Here is a 12,788-nt window from a genome sequence, read left to right on the forward strand (position 1 = left end):
CGAGGGGCTGGGTGAATGTCCCTCTTTACTCAGAGGACTCCCCAGAGGATGCAGGCTTCCTCCCCAGGATTGGGCTGGGCCACTGCTGGGGAGAAAGAACAGGAGTGGTGACATTCTGTGACCCCGAGTCGGGGCAGGGCTGAGACTGGACAGGGCTCCCTGGGGAGCAGAAGAGGGCAGGGAGGGAACAGAGGTGGCAGAAGCACGCTCCAGGGAACTATGCTGGTGGCCAGTGTGCAGGGCAGGGGCGATGAGGGTCTGCCAGGGATTGCTGGGCATGAGTGTGCAGCCAGAGGGGCTGAGGGCCCAGTGAACCTTACGTGCTTACCCCAGTGTTTTGGTGGCTACACTTCATAAGTACCACCACTACCCACCCCAGCTGTGCCCAGGGGTGGAGCCCACGAGGAACAGGCTACCCCCACTTTTTTTTGAGTTTGGATTCATCAGGCCATGAGAGCTCAGTGTATGGCTCCCTCGGTGGTCAGTGAGTCAGCCCGTTGGCCACTTGGCCAGGTGTGAACCCAGAGCTTTGACCTAGCTGTGACAGCTGTGGGCGGGGTTCAGAGGGGATGTGAGCTCAACCTGGCCTTCAGGGGCTCACGGTCTCACGGGAGGCCAGGCAGTGGGCAGGAACTCAGCAAGCCTCTACTCCCAGCTGTGGCAGAAAGGCCAGCCTGACTATGGCAAGACTTGAGGCTTGTGGAAGCCCGAAGTGATCTGAGCAGGGGGTAGTTAGGAGAGGCCAAAGGTGTGGCCCACTGCAAGATGTTGAAGGTCTCACATCAATCGCTGTTGAAGAGGTGGGAGCTTCCGTCTGGACAGGATGGGTACACAGGGATTTGAGAAGCCCCCAGTGGGAGGAGGGAGAGCAGCTGCCTGAGCCCTGCTTACTTATGGCCTGCTCTGGTCTCTGTCTCCAGCCCTGCCCTTCAAGGTGGTGGTGATCTCAGCCATCCTGGCCTTGGTGGTTCTCACCATCACCTCCCTCGTCATCCTCATCATCCTCTGGCAGAAGGTAAGCGCCCCCTGCTCCAGTGGGTACAGGTCAGTGCCCCATTTGTTTGCGCAGTCCCCTCTGGCCTCCATAGATGTCGCATGATCTGGCCACACGAAGGGCCCACAGGAAGCTGAGGTGGAAACAGGTAGAGTGACGCCCGGTCTCTGAGCTGCCTTCACTCTCGGCAACCTGCGCTGATGCGGGCCTGCTGTGCCTTCTGACGTCCTGGCCCTGCTTAACCCAGCTGCAGGGCATGGTGCCTTGGGGATGGACCGTGTGGGCTCCAGGCTTTCCCAGCTTCTACCACAGAGGCTCCCGAAATGCAGTCTTACCCTATTCATCTGTGATGTCGGTGTTCTGCTCTGAGATGTTGCCATCCTAGGATTCCAACATTAAAAGTTCCTTAAATAGGTTTGCAGTACCCCGTGATTCTATCATTTTTAGACCCTAATCCGGTGACTCCAACATCCCAAGATTTCAGCATGGAAGGCTATGTCATTCGAGAGTCCCATAGTGACTGACCCAGTGTGGGGAGAGCCACTCCTTCGAGCAGAGCATCCCCACCTCCTGCCCCTTTCCAGGGCTTCCTGTTCCTCTGCTTCCACTGGAGGAGCAGCTGAAGCTCTGAGAAGCTGGTGTGGCAGTTCCCATGAGCCAGGCCTGCAGCCATCAGCTACTCCTCAGCCTGCCAAGGCTCGACAGCTCCTTTACTACCTACCCTCCCTCACTCTGGAGCTTCTTGGTGCTTTTTCCTCTGAGCCTGTGAAGGCCTTGGCTCAGGTGGCAACTTGCTATGTGACTTCAGCTATGTCCCTGCCCCTCTCTGGGTCTCCGGGTCTCCTGGCTCACCTGTCAGAGGCTGGAAGTAGTGGGCTCAAGGCCACAGACCCCTGTGCTGATCTCTCACTGTCTGGGTCCTGCAGAAACCGCGCTATGAAATCCGATGGAAGGTGATTGAGTCTGTGAGCTCTGATGGCCATGAGTACATCTATGTGGACCCCATGCAGCTGCCCTACGACTCCACATGGGAGCTGCCTCGGGACCAGCTTGTGCTTGGTCAGTGCTCACGCAGGAACTTGGAGATGAAGGCAGTAGGAAGACTACCAGGGGTCTGTACCAGCTTGGCCACGATTCGCTGTGAGCCCTAAAGCTGGCATCTTGCCTCCTCTGGCCCTTAGTCTCCCCCTCTGTGCCAGAGGACCAGACGCTCCCCAGGGACTGCCCAGCATTGAAACCTGGTGATCCTGAGACTGAAATGTGACCCCTTGGTGTTGAGAGGAAAATTTCCAGAGACTGAGTGCTGGCTGGTGCTTAGTCTAGCTGGGGAGGTTGAGGGGTGGAGAGGAGCTGTGCTCCCTTGGGGAAGGGGAACAGCTTCCAGGGACTCAAGATGGAGACTCAGGAAGGCCTTAGATGAGACACCAGGAAGACCGGGAAGCCTTGTGATTGTAGGAGCCCCTCACGGGGAGCACATTAAGTCCGAGGTGGTCTGAGGGTTAGGCAGGTTGGCCTAGGGCGGCTGTTCCCCAGCCCTGGGTTGGAAAGGTGGGGTGCAGCTCTTTGGTGGGCCAGGAACTGAGAGATTTTCTCCATCCCAGGACGCACCCTTGGCTCCGGGGCCTTTGGGCAGGTGGTGGAAGCCACTGCTCATGGCCTGGGTCACTTGCAGAGCACCATGAAAGTGGCCGTCAAGATGCTGAAATGTGAGTCCCGGGCACACCTAGGCCCCACTTTCCCCGCTTCGCCCCGCGTGTGTGCTGTCTCCACATCAGCCTGCTTCTGGTGCACTGAGCACGACAGGGAGCGGTATTTGGAGCAGGTCTCCCCGCCTTGGCCTCCTGAGTTTTGCATCAGAGGTTCCAGAAAGGAGCCAGACAGGCTCAGGTGGGTCCTTGCAGATGACTGCCCTGGCCTGAACCCCCTTTCCCCTCAGCCACTGCCCGCAGCAGTGAGAAGCAAGCCCTCATGTCAGAGCTGAAGATCATGAGTCACCTTGGGCCCCACCTGAATGTGGTCAACCTGCTCGGGGCCTGCACCAAAGGAGGTACCAAGCCACATCCGGAGGGCTCTGGGGTGGTGCCTGGCTGCCAAGGGCGGTCCTGTCCAGTCCCTCCCTCAGCCCAGGGCAGCAGGACATCCCAGCTGGAGGTTCGCGCCCCTCCCCCTGCCCAGCACCCTCACTTCTCAGTCCCGGAAGCGTGTGAGATCTACAAAATCCTTCATGGCTGAGGGAGCCTTTATGCCACCAGTCCCAGTGGATTCCAAGTCAGAGTGTTTTCAGACTTTCCTTTAATTTTCCCAGTGCACTTTGAAAACTGTAATGAGTAACCTTACGGTCCACTGAGTTAATGTGACACGGTTGATATGACACGGAGATGAGCCATGTACCCCGCGGAGAGACCACCAGTGTGGTACCTGTGAGCTGCTTTTGCTCTGATCACAGAGGAAAGTTGTCTCGCCCAACTGTGTTTACTTGAAGCTGCGATTGCAAGTTGGGCTGAAATAAAAAAATTGTAATCGCCATTACATTTTGCTGGTCATTGTGAGATTTGGGATTTTCCTCAGCATTGTGCAACCAAGTCAAAATACAGAAGTGCACTGCGTACGTAGATGAGCTTACGTCTGCAGTGTTCACCCATTTCACAAGTTATGTTTTCATCCATTTCTTCAGTTTGCTCCAGTGGATTTTAAATAAATGCATCGAATGTGAAGGTAACCAGTAAACAAAATGATAGCTACTTTCGTGTGCTTCCGCATATGATTTAGCTTGAAAACTGGTTCCTAACACCTAACGCTGCATTTGCCACATGCCACCTGGACGAAGGCAGCAGATCCTTAGGCCTCCCGGCCGTCTGCTGCGTGGATGTTACTAGTCCACTCTACCAACGAGGGAAGAAGGCCCAGGGAGACTAGGCCCTGTGCTCACAGTCACACATGCGGGAGAGAAGCCCTGTTTTCAGGGTGCCAACCCTCTTAGCTCTCATGCCGACCACCTGCCCCACCTCCAGCCTATTTGGGGCCCCTGGCCATAGGGGGAAGCCTATGGCCAAGCCACACGGGGACTGTCCTGAGCCTGAGCTTCCACAGGACCCATCTACATCATCACTGAGTACTGCCGCTACGGCGACCTGGTGGACTACTTGCACCGCAACAAGCACACCTTCCTGCAGCACCTCTCTGACAAGCGCCGCCCGGCCAGCATTGAGCTGTACAGCAACGCCTTGCCGGTGGGGTTCCCCTTGCCCAGGTACCCAGAGTCTGCGCAGCACCTGCAGGGCGCCTTGCGGTTCTCCCTTGTCCAATAGAGGAAGTGGGGACATCGCATGTGCAGTCTCTCTGGAGCCAGTCTCTGTTCTGCAAGCCAGTCTGCCCTAGACCAGCAACAGGAGTGAGGGTAGCAGTGGGAGCCCAGCCTGCCGGGCCCTGTACGAAGCCCTCTGCAGATGCTGACCCCTTCCAGCCTGCACAGCATCTCTGTGTCGCGGGTCTTGCCCTCTTGCCCCGGCGACACCGTGGGCAGAGGCACTGGGGAGGGTTGTGCTGTCGGATGTGCACAGCGGGGCTGCACGCTCAGCTTCTCTTGCAGTCTCTCCAGCGTCCCATACACAACTCACCTCCTGATTCTATCTTTTCTGCAAATTTCTAAATTCTTTTGCTGATTATAAAAGCAAAAACAAGAATAACTTTGCAAAAGTTGCACAAAAGACATTGCAATGCAGCCCTGCCCTTTCCAACATTTCCCACCAGCTTCCTACCCATAGCGACACTTGTGTGTAGCCCCACGGCTCCTTAGGAAGCTGCAGCAGTGGCCGGGCACTTTCAGGGCACTCTGGGGATGCTGGAGAGGCCCCAGAAAGATGCCTCTGTACAGGCCCCTGTCGTGACCCTTTCCCGGGCACAGGAATCGCTTCTGGGTGTGAGGGCACTTACTGGTCTCAGCTCATCTAGGCAGTCCCGGTGCCTAGTGCAGGGCTGCACAGTTTAGTCGGAAGGGCTCCGTCTGTGTGATTCACATGATGACCGACGACGGGTGACGAGAAAGTGAGAGGAGAAATCCCCGAGCGACAGACCCCTGAGCAAGGGGAGGCAGAGGAAGAGAAGAGAAAGCCATGACCTTCCCTGTCATGTTCCTCTTACACCCAGCCCTGTGTCCCTGAGTGGGGAGAGCGATGGCGGCTACATGGACATGAGCAAGGACGAGTCACTGGACTACGTGCCCATGCTGGACATGAAAGGAGACATCAAATATGCAGACATCGAGTCCTCCAGCTACATGGCCCCTTATGACAACTACGTCCCCTCTGGTGGGTGGACACAGTGCCTCACAGCCGCGCAGGCTCACACCTGCGAGGACGCGCTCTTTCTCAAGCCCTTCACACGCCCTGCCTTGCAGCAGGTGCGGGAGGAAGTTGGCCTTGTGCGTGGGTCATAGGTGTGGAAACAGCCTAGCCATCTGCCCAAAGCGCCTGCACGGCAGGACCTCAGTAGGAGCCCTCCTTTGAGCATCCAGAGGCATGAGCAGGGCCTGCAGAGAGGGGAGTGTGGAAAATACTTGGCCTCCTGGGCCTGGAGGAAAAGCGATCCACAGGATCGCTTGGGGCCTCGGGCTGGTCCAGTGTCCCTGAGAACAAACACCCAAAGTTAAGCTGCTGGCCCCAGGCTAAGGCTGGAGGCTTTCCAGAGCGTCAGTAGTCACCTGTCTGGGACATTCAGTCTCCCACAAACCAAAAGACACGGGTCCTGTGGACCACAGGGGCATGCAGATGACACTTGACCCTTTGCTTTCTCGTAGCCCCTGAGAGGACCTATCGGGCAACTCTGATCAGTGAGTCTCCAGTACTTAGCTACACAGACCTTGTGGGCTTCAGCTACCAGGTGGCAAACGGCATGGAGTTCCTGGCCTCCAAGAACGTACGTGTGGTCAGCGTGGGGCTGTGGGGAGGTCGGTCGCCCTACCGGTACATAGTCCCCTACGACCTGCACCTGCCCTCTGGTGGGCAGGGACAGTGAGTGCCCTCACACCTGGGCATCGACACGTTTTCTCCAAAGCCCTCCCCTCACAATTGCCCTCTCCCAACCCAGTGTGTCCACCGAGACCTGGCAGCCAGGAACGTGCTCATCTGCGAAGGCAAGCTCGTCAAGATCTGTGACTTTGGCCTGGCCCGAGACATCATGCGAGACTCGAACTACATCTCCAAAGGCAGCGTGAGTACCTTCCGTGGCCCCGTGGGGTTGTGGGAGTGTGCCTCTGTCTCAGTACAGGTTCGGGGAACTGTCCTCCTGGTCTGTCCTGCCCAGCAGAGATGGTCACTGCCTGCCCAGCTGTGTGTGCAGGGATGGGAGCTCTCTGTGCCTGGAGAGGGAGCAGGCAGATGCTCAGGTCCGCTTGTTACAGCAGGGGTGAGGGACCGGCTGCAGTGGGCCCAGGGATGAGTGGGAAGGGGCTCAGGATGCATCTGTTATCCCAGGGTGACACAGTGAGATGAGCCCGTCGCAGGCAGTGGTGGGATTGGTTTGGTTAAATGTGACCATCTGCCTCCCTCTCCTCTCCCCACCTTCCGGACAACACAAAGGAGGAGGACTCTAGACCCCTGGAGATCAAAGGCAGCCCAGAGGAGAGTGGGGAGGTGCCTGGCCCCTGGCTCTCCGTGCCTCTACTCACACCTGTGGCTTTTCTCAGGGGCGGGGCTGTCTGTCCCTCGTAGTGAGAGGAAACAGCATCCTGGTGCTCTGACAGGAATGGTGTGGACGCAGGAGCTGTGTACAGAGACCCTGGAATGGGGACGGGGAGCTGGCCATGGTGGGAACTGCTGGGCCTCTTTTTCCCATCCGGGGCACAGTGGGGCTGGACACCGTGCCGTGCTGTCCCTGCAGACCTTCCTGCCTCTGAAGTGGATGGCCCCAGAGAGTATCTTCAATAGCCTCTACACCACCCTGAGCGACGTGTGGTCCTTTGGCATCCTCCTCTGGGAGATCTTCTCGCTGGGTGTGTGCTTTCTTCCCCAGCCCTCAGCCACATGGCATGGCACCTACCCTCCCGCACCTACCTCTTTCCTGGCAGGGCTGTGGGACAGGCACTGGGTCATGGGTCAGGACCTTGGTGCATGTCCCAGCTCTGCTACGACTCTGACAAGTCCCGGTCCTCTCTGAGTGTCTGTGGCCTGCTTGGCTCTGGTGCTCTATATTCTGGGGAACATTTCTGTCCGGTGCTCAGGAAAGAGCCCACATTGCCCAGTGCCAGGGCACCACATGCTTGCCCATCCCAGGACCTTATGCCTCCCCCGTCCTGAAGAAGAGAGCACCCTGCCTCTTTTCCGTGACTCTAAGCCTGTTTATTGCTTGTCTCTGCCCCCCAATAGGTGGCACCCCTTACCCAGAGCTGCCCATGAACGAGCAGTTCTACAATGCCATCAAGCGGGGCTACCGCATGGCCCAGCCTACTCATGCCTCCGATGAGATGTGAGTGGAATCTGTGCACTGGGAGGGCGCTGTGGGTGCAGATGGTGGATATGCAGTGCTATTGGCTTAGCCCCAAAAGAGCTTGATGTGCTCAGAGATCTGGAGAAGTCCGGCTGAACCTGGCTCTAGGTGTTCAGATGGTTTCATCAGGATCTCTTGAGCATGCCCTGGGCTCTTGCTTTCCCCCTTTTCAGGCTGGTGCTGCCCACCCGGCTGCGAACAGTGCCAGCTTTACATCTCACTGTTGGCACTGTGCTTTCAGCCAAAGTTCCAGAGCTGAGCTTCAAGCGCTCTGGGAGTCACAGGCCATCAGAATTGGCTACCAGGCCAAGGGGGTGAAAACCCCTATCAACCATACCTGGCTCATGTTCTCGCCAAGGTGGTGGGTGCTGGGAGGGCTTTGCAAGGCAGCAGCCAGAGGTGACAGTGTGAAAACAGTGCCACCTGCCACTCCTCCCTGACTCCTTTCCCTTGCTCACCTTGTTCTGAGGGTGGTGGCCACCAGGTCCCCCAGCACCCCCAGCAGCCTGGCACCCTGAGCCAGCAGCCCTGCCCCTCTCTGCCCCTCTCCAGCTATGAGATCATGAAGAAGTGCTGGGAAGAGAAGTTTGAGATTCGGCCTCCCTTCTCCCAGCTGGTGCTGCTTCTGGAGAGATTGCTGGGCGAGGGTTACAAAAAGGTATGTTGGGGCAGGGTGGGAACAGAGTTCCGGTACAGGAGCCAGGCTGCATGTGATATGCTGGTACTGGAAGGAAGTGCTCTGCCCACTTTGAGCTTCATTTTCTTCATGGTATTGGGAAGAGATGCACTACAGCTGTCTGACTTACTCTAGCAGCAGAGTCCTAGATGCTGATTGCACTGATGCAGGGCACAGGTGCTGCAACCCAGTCTGTCCTTAGACCTCTGCACCCAAGCTCGCTCCCTCCTCAGGGTTCCTCTGGGCGAGTGAGCAACCCTAGGCCGGGTGACCTCTGATGCCTGGCAAAGGCCTTTTCATAGCTGTCTGTGGCCTGCAGGCTCTCAACCCCCGCCCTGTGGGTGACAGCAGGCAGGGAGAGGGGATGCCCAGCCCCTTTGGCACAGGCCTGGCCTGTGCTTAGCTTCACTTCTCCCCTCTGTGCCCCGGGATGGTCCTTGGGGAGTGACACGGAGTGGAGTCATCATAGCACCCTTTCATAGCAAGGGACACTGAGGTCCCACAGGAGGAGGCTGAGGCGGGAGGAGAGCAGGGAAGGAGCTGGGGATGGAGCCCAGTGTTAGAGCACTAATTTAGCATGGTTCCTGGGCCTGATCCCTAGCACCGCAAAACTAAAGAAGTCAGGGGAGTTAGGGTCGTGATGCTGGTCATTAACTGCGCCTCCCTTGGTGATCCTGAGCTCACCTGGTCCATGAGATGCCAGGCAGGCATGCAGCTCAGGCGTGTGGCTGGGAGTAAAACTTGCCCTCTCTGAGCACCAGCCGCCCCCTTGGCCAGCGTAGGAGGGGCTGAGTTGGTGACCCCTAAGCTATTGCCCATCTGATCATCACGTGTCTTTGGTGCTGCCTGCCCCTTGGAGCAGAAGTACCAGCAGGTTGATGAGGAATTTCTGAGGAGTGACCACCCAGCTATCCTTCGGTCCCAAGCCCGCTTGCCCGGGTTCCATGGCCTCCGGTCTCCCCTGGACACCAGCTCTATCCTCTACACTGCTGTGCAGCCCAACGAGGTTGACAATGACTACATCATCCCCCTGCCTGACCCCAAACCTGAGGTTGCTGAGGAGGGCCCAATGGAGGCTTCGGAGACTTCCCCCAGCATTGCCAGGTAATTACCCCGGCCCAGGACCCGAGTGCGCATGCTCGTCAGGCCTGCCTCTGAGGTGAGTGACCCCAGGTGAACTTGTTCTTGCCAGTGAGCGGAAGGGAGAGGGAGCCCATTCGACCTTTGGTGCCCTTGAGTGAGAAGGGCAGGCTGGGAAGAGGGATGGGCTGGGACCTGTTTGCAAGGTGCTCTTGTCTTCAAGGGAGTTTGCCCCAGCTGTTTATCCTGTCCCTCTCCAGGCTCTGTCCTATCCCCAAGGAGAAGGACGAGACCTGCTTAGCCCCCAGCACCCACTGGTCAGTGTGGGGTCTCGGCCAGCATTAGGCCTGTGCTCCATCCTGAGCACCATACCTGGATGGCCCTGAGAACCTAAAGGTAGGAGGCAGAGGTGCCTAGGAGTTCAGGCCAGAATTGGAGCTAGGAAGGAGGATCATGGCTAGAGTTGTGGTGTGTGGACCTGTGCAGGAGATGCAGCCAGTGCCGGTCTCGGTGTTCAGATAGGACCTCCCTCGGCCGGATAAAAGGGCTTCCTCTGAGGCCACAGCCACCCCCAAACAAGATCCAGCCCAAGGTGAAGCGGCAGGAGCACCAGGCTGGATTCTAGCTCCCGCTCTACCTTTGAGACCTGGGCAGGATCCTCCCCTGGGGGCCTCAGTTTCCCCGTAGGGACTAGTAGTACATGCAGGTCTTAGCAGGCCCTGAAGGCCTCTGCTCTGATGTGGATGAGGCGAACGTTGTCCCAAGGCTGCGGATGCAGTGGGTTCAGCTCACAGTCCCGGCAGCTCGGCCCCAGTTTTCACGATCAGGTGAGCTGCTTTACCTCTCTGAATCTCGGTTCTCCTCTTCTATAAAATGAAAACAGTACACGCACTTTTATTCGGGACTTGCAGTGAGGGTTAAGAGAGATAATATCTCTAAACTGCAGAGGATGGAGACATTGGGGTAAGAAGTGAACTATGGAGCCTGTGGGACCTGCTCCAAAGTCCCAGCTCCTGTACTCCCTGCTGTGTGATGTGGGGCAGTGGCATAACATCTCTGAGCTGCACTTTCTCATGGTACAGGGCTTGCACAGTCTTTACAAGGATTGAATGAGTGGACGTGTGCAGACAGGAAGCCCTTACTTAGTGGTGATATCTTTCAACTGCGGGTCCCCCAGCCTCTCACTCACCTCTTTCCTCTAGCTCCACCCTGAATGAAGCCAACACTTCCTCTACCATCTCCTGTGACAGCCCCCTGGACCCGCAAGAGGAACGAGAGCCGGAGCTGGAGCAGCCTCTGAATCCAGGCTGTCCCGGACCCCAGGTCCAAGTGGAGGACAGTTTCTTGTAGGGGCTGGTCCCCACCTTGCCGGCCTGAAGCTGCCCATGCCCCAGCATCTGGCCCCTCCTGGCTCAGACTGGGCTCCCGTCACCATGCTGCCGCCGCCAGCTGTGCCCCTGTGGAGGGCTTCTGTCCCGACATGCTGTGCGCCAAACCCTGGGGCAGGCTTTACAGGGCAAGAAAACTGTGTGGACCACGTCCAGGCTCTGCTTCTGAGGAGGTCCTGTGGCTGTGAGCCAGGGTTCCCCCGAGGACTCGTTCCCCAGATGTAAATGAGGAGTTGGACTCGGTAATCTGCAGTCTACATGGGATGCTCCCTCAGTGACAGTGGGGGTGTTGGAGGTTCCCGCGTGAATAGGTGGCACACTCATCTTTCTGATCGGCCAGCTCCGATCTGCCTAAGAACTGGGAGGGGACCCTGGCGTCCTGGCTTCTGGCTGAGCTGGACCTACCTTGGACACTGTTGCATCACCCAGAAGCTGCTTCTCTCGATGGTACTCCCTGCTTTCCCAGGCCCGAGCTGGTTTGGGGCCAACATGCTTAATTAGTGCTGTTAATGAGCGCCGAGGACTGAGCCATGCAAGGACATCCTGGCCTGGAGCCCCTTCCCAGAACACTTGGGGCAAACCTGGCCACAAGAAATGCCCGTGTCTTCCAGGATCCTTTGGTCCTGTGGCTTTCCTCGTTACCCTCAGTCTTAATCCACCCACCAGTCTGTGTCGGTGATGACTGCGTTGACAGGCCAGTGTGGAGTGTCTGCATGCGTGCCTGTGTGCACCAGGAGGTGGCCCTGACTCTGCACTGGACCTTCTGTGACATCTTGGAGGAATCCCTAGCCCTCTCAGGGCCCTAGTTTTCCCCTTGTATAATGACTTGGACTCATTAACTCTGAGTGCTTTGTCAACACTAATGTTCTAGAATATTCCAGGGGGTTACACTCATCCACACAAAGCAAGGTCAAGTACCCCACAGCCAGCTGCACTCTGGGGAGATTGCAGACCACACGCATCATGCTCCAGCTATTCAGGAATGGTGCCCTTTCCTCAGCCCCCTGTGCAGTGGCCCAGACCTTGACTTGGCTTGGGAGCCGGCGTCCTGAAAAGCCCCCAGCAGCTGTCTCAGGAACAAGGGCACCACGAGACCCCTTTGAGCACCCACAGCGAACTCCGAAGCTATTCTGGACAAGGTGGGGCAGGGAGGGCGAATCGGATCACCTCGTGCCGCCCACCACTGCCATGGAGGTATGTGCCACAGGTGTGATGAGAGGTGAGAACAGTTACGCCCTGCAAAGCGTAGGATGGGTACCTCCTTGCAGGAACAGGAGGAGTGCGCATTGGGGTATTCCCTTCTCAACTGCCAGCTGCCCTGTCCTGAGGCAGTACCTCATGGGGGAATAGTTTTGTCCAGGTCCAGCAGTGACATCTTCTTGTCCTCAAATGATTGGACACTGGAGGTGCCAGGCGACTGAGGAAGGTGGCTATAATGGGCCAGGACGGGGAGGGCTGGGAAGGGTGGGAGAAGCTCTGTTTCTGGGCACCAGTGCCCCATGCTGGCTGGCATTTCCCAGCCCCAGAGCCCCACAGCCTGGCCAGAGGAGGTGGAGCGGGTTCTCACTGCGGTACCAAAGATATAATCACCTAGGATTATGAGTATTTTTAGAACTCACGTTAACTCACATTTATACACCAGAAATGCTATTTTGTATGCTGTTAAGTTTTCCTGTCTGTGTACTTTTTTAAGGGAAAGATTTTAATATTAAACCTGGTGCTTTTCACTCCAGACTCTGTGGTCTTTCTTGGGTTTGGGTTCCTGTGCCTGGGGGTGGTGGGTATAGAGTGGACCAGACAGAGCTCGTCCCAGACATGGGTCCCTCAGCACTGAGTCTTATTCGCTGTACTGGGCTTGGGTAGGAGAGAGTGGGGCTGGCAGGACTGACCAGAGGCTCTGCGCTGCCTCTGTGCTCCTTTCTGCCACCCGCACCGCACCTGACCATGTGCTTTGGCTTTGGCTGCTGAGCTGGGTCACCCTTCCAGCCTGTCCCTCCTCTGCCCACGGGCCAGACTGAGGCTAGCGCGGGCTGTGAGAGGCCCCTGCCGGAGCCTGGATTCCAAGTCTCGGTGAGCTACGGTCAGGACCCAGGTAGAAATGGGGCAGACAGTACCCAAGGGTGCCGCAGAGGAAGAAGTGAGAGGCGGAGAGCGAAGAGGAAGAAGA

At 57.4% G+C, this 12,788-nt stretch overlaps 1 protein-coding gene across 4 annotated transcripts in view; it reads left to right on the plus strand.

Moving 5' to 3' along the window:
* The window catches only part of Pdgfrb (platelet derived growth factor receptor beta), a 36,166-nt gene extending 23,818 nt beyond the window's left edge, over positions 1 to 12,348 (plus strand). For 3 of the 4 annotated variants that reach the window (XM_010627165.3, XM_010627167.3, XM_010627166.3), the window contains 13 exons: positions 921 to 1,015; positions 1,921 to 2,053; positions 2,596 to 2,700; positions 2,931 to 3,041; positions 4,085 to 4,244; positions 5,141 to 5,301; positions 5,790 to 5,908; positions 6,080 to 6,202; positions 6,872 to 6,983; positions 7,357 to 7,456; positions 8,030 to 8,135; positions 9,016 to 9,257; positions 10,436 to 12,348. In XM_010627165.3, coding sequence (XP_010625467.1) covers positions 921 to 1,015; positions 1,921 to 2,053; positions 2,596 to 2,700; positions 2,931 to 3,041; positions 4,085 to 4,244; positions 5,141 to 5,301; positions 5,790 to 5,908; positions 6,080 to 6,202; positions 6,872 to 6,983; positions 7,357 to 7,456; positions 8,030 to 8,135; positions 9,016 to 9,257; positions 10,436 to 10,583 — 1,715 coding nt within the window. In that variant the 3' untranslated portion in view covers positions 10,584 to 12,348. Of the gene's footprint in view, positions 1 to 920; positions 1,016 to 1,920; positions 2,054 to 2,595; positions 2,701 to 2,930; positions 3,042 to 4,084; positions 4,245 to 5,140; positions 5,302 to 5,789; positions 5,909 to 6,079; positions 6,203 to 6,871; positions 6,984 to 7,356; positions 7,457 to 8,029; positions 8,136 to 9,015; positions 9,258 to 9,493; positions 9,630 to 10,435 lie in introns of all 4 variants that reach the window. The other variant, XR_780823.3, reaches the window with a different exon arrangement.
* The last annotated feature ends 440 nt before the right edge of the window (positions 12,349 to 12,788 follow it).

The sequence above is a fragment of the Fukomys damarensis genome, unplaced genomic scaffold, assembly GCF_012274545.1.
Source record: "Fukomys damarensis isolate Sample0158 unplaced genomic scaffold, DMR_v1.0_HiC HiC_scaffold_3, whole genome shotgun sequence".
Lineage (NCBI taxonomy): Eukaryota > Metazoa > Chordata > Mammalia > Rodentia > Bathyergidae > Fukomys > Fukomys damarensis.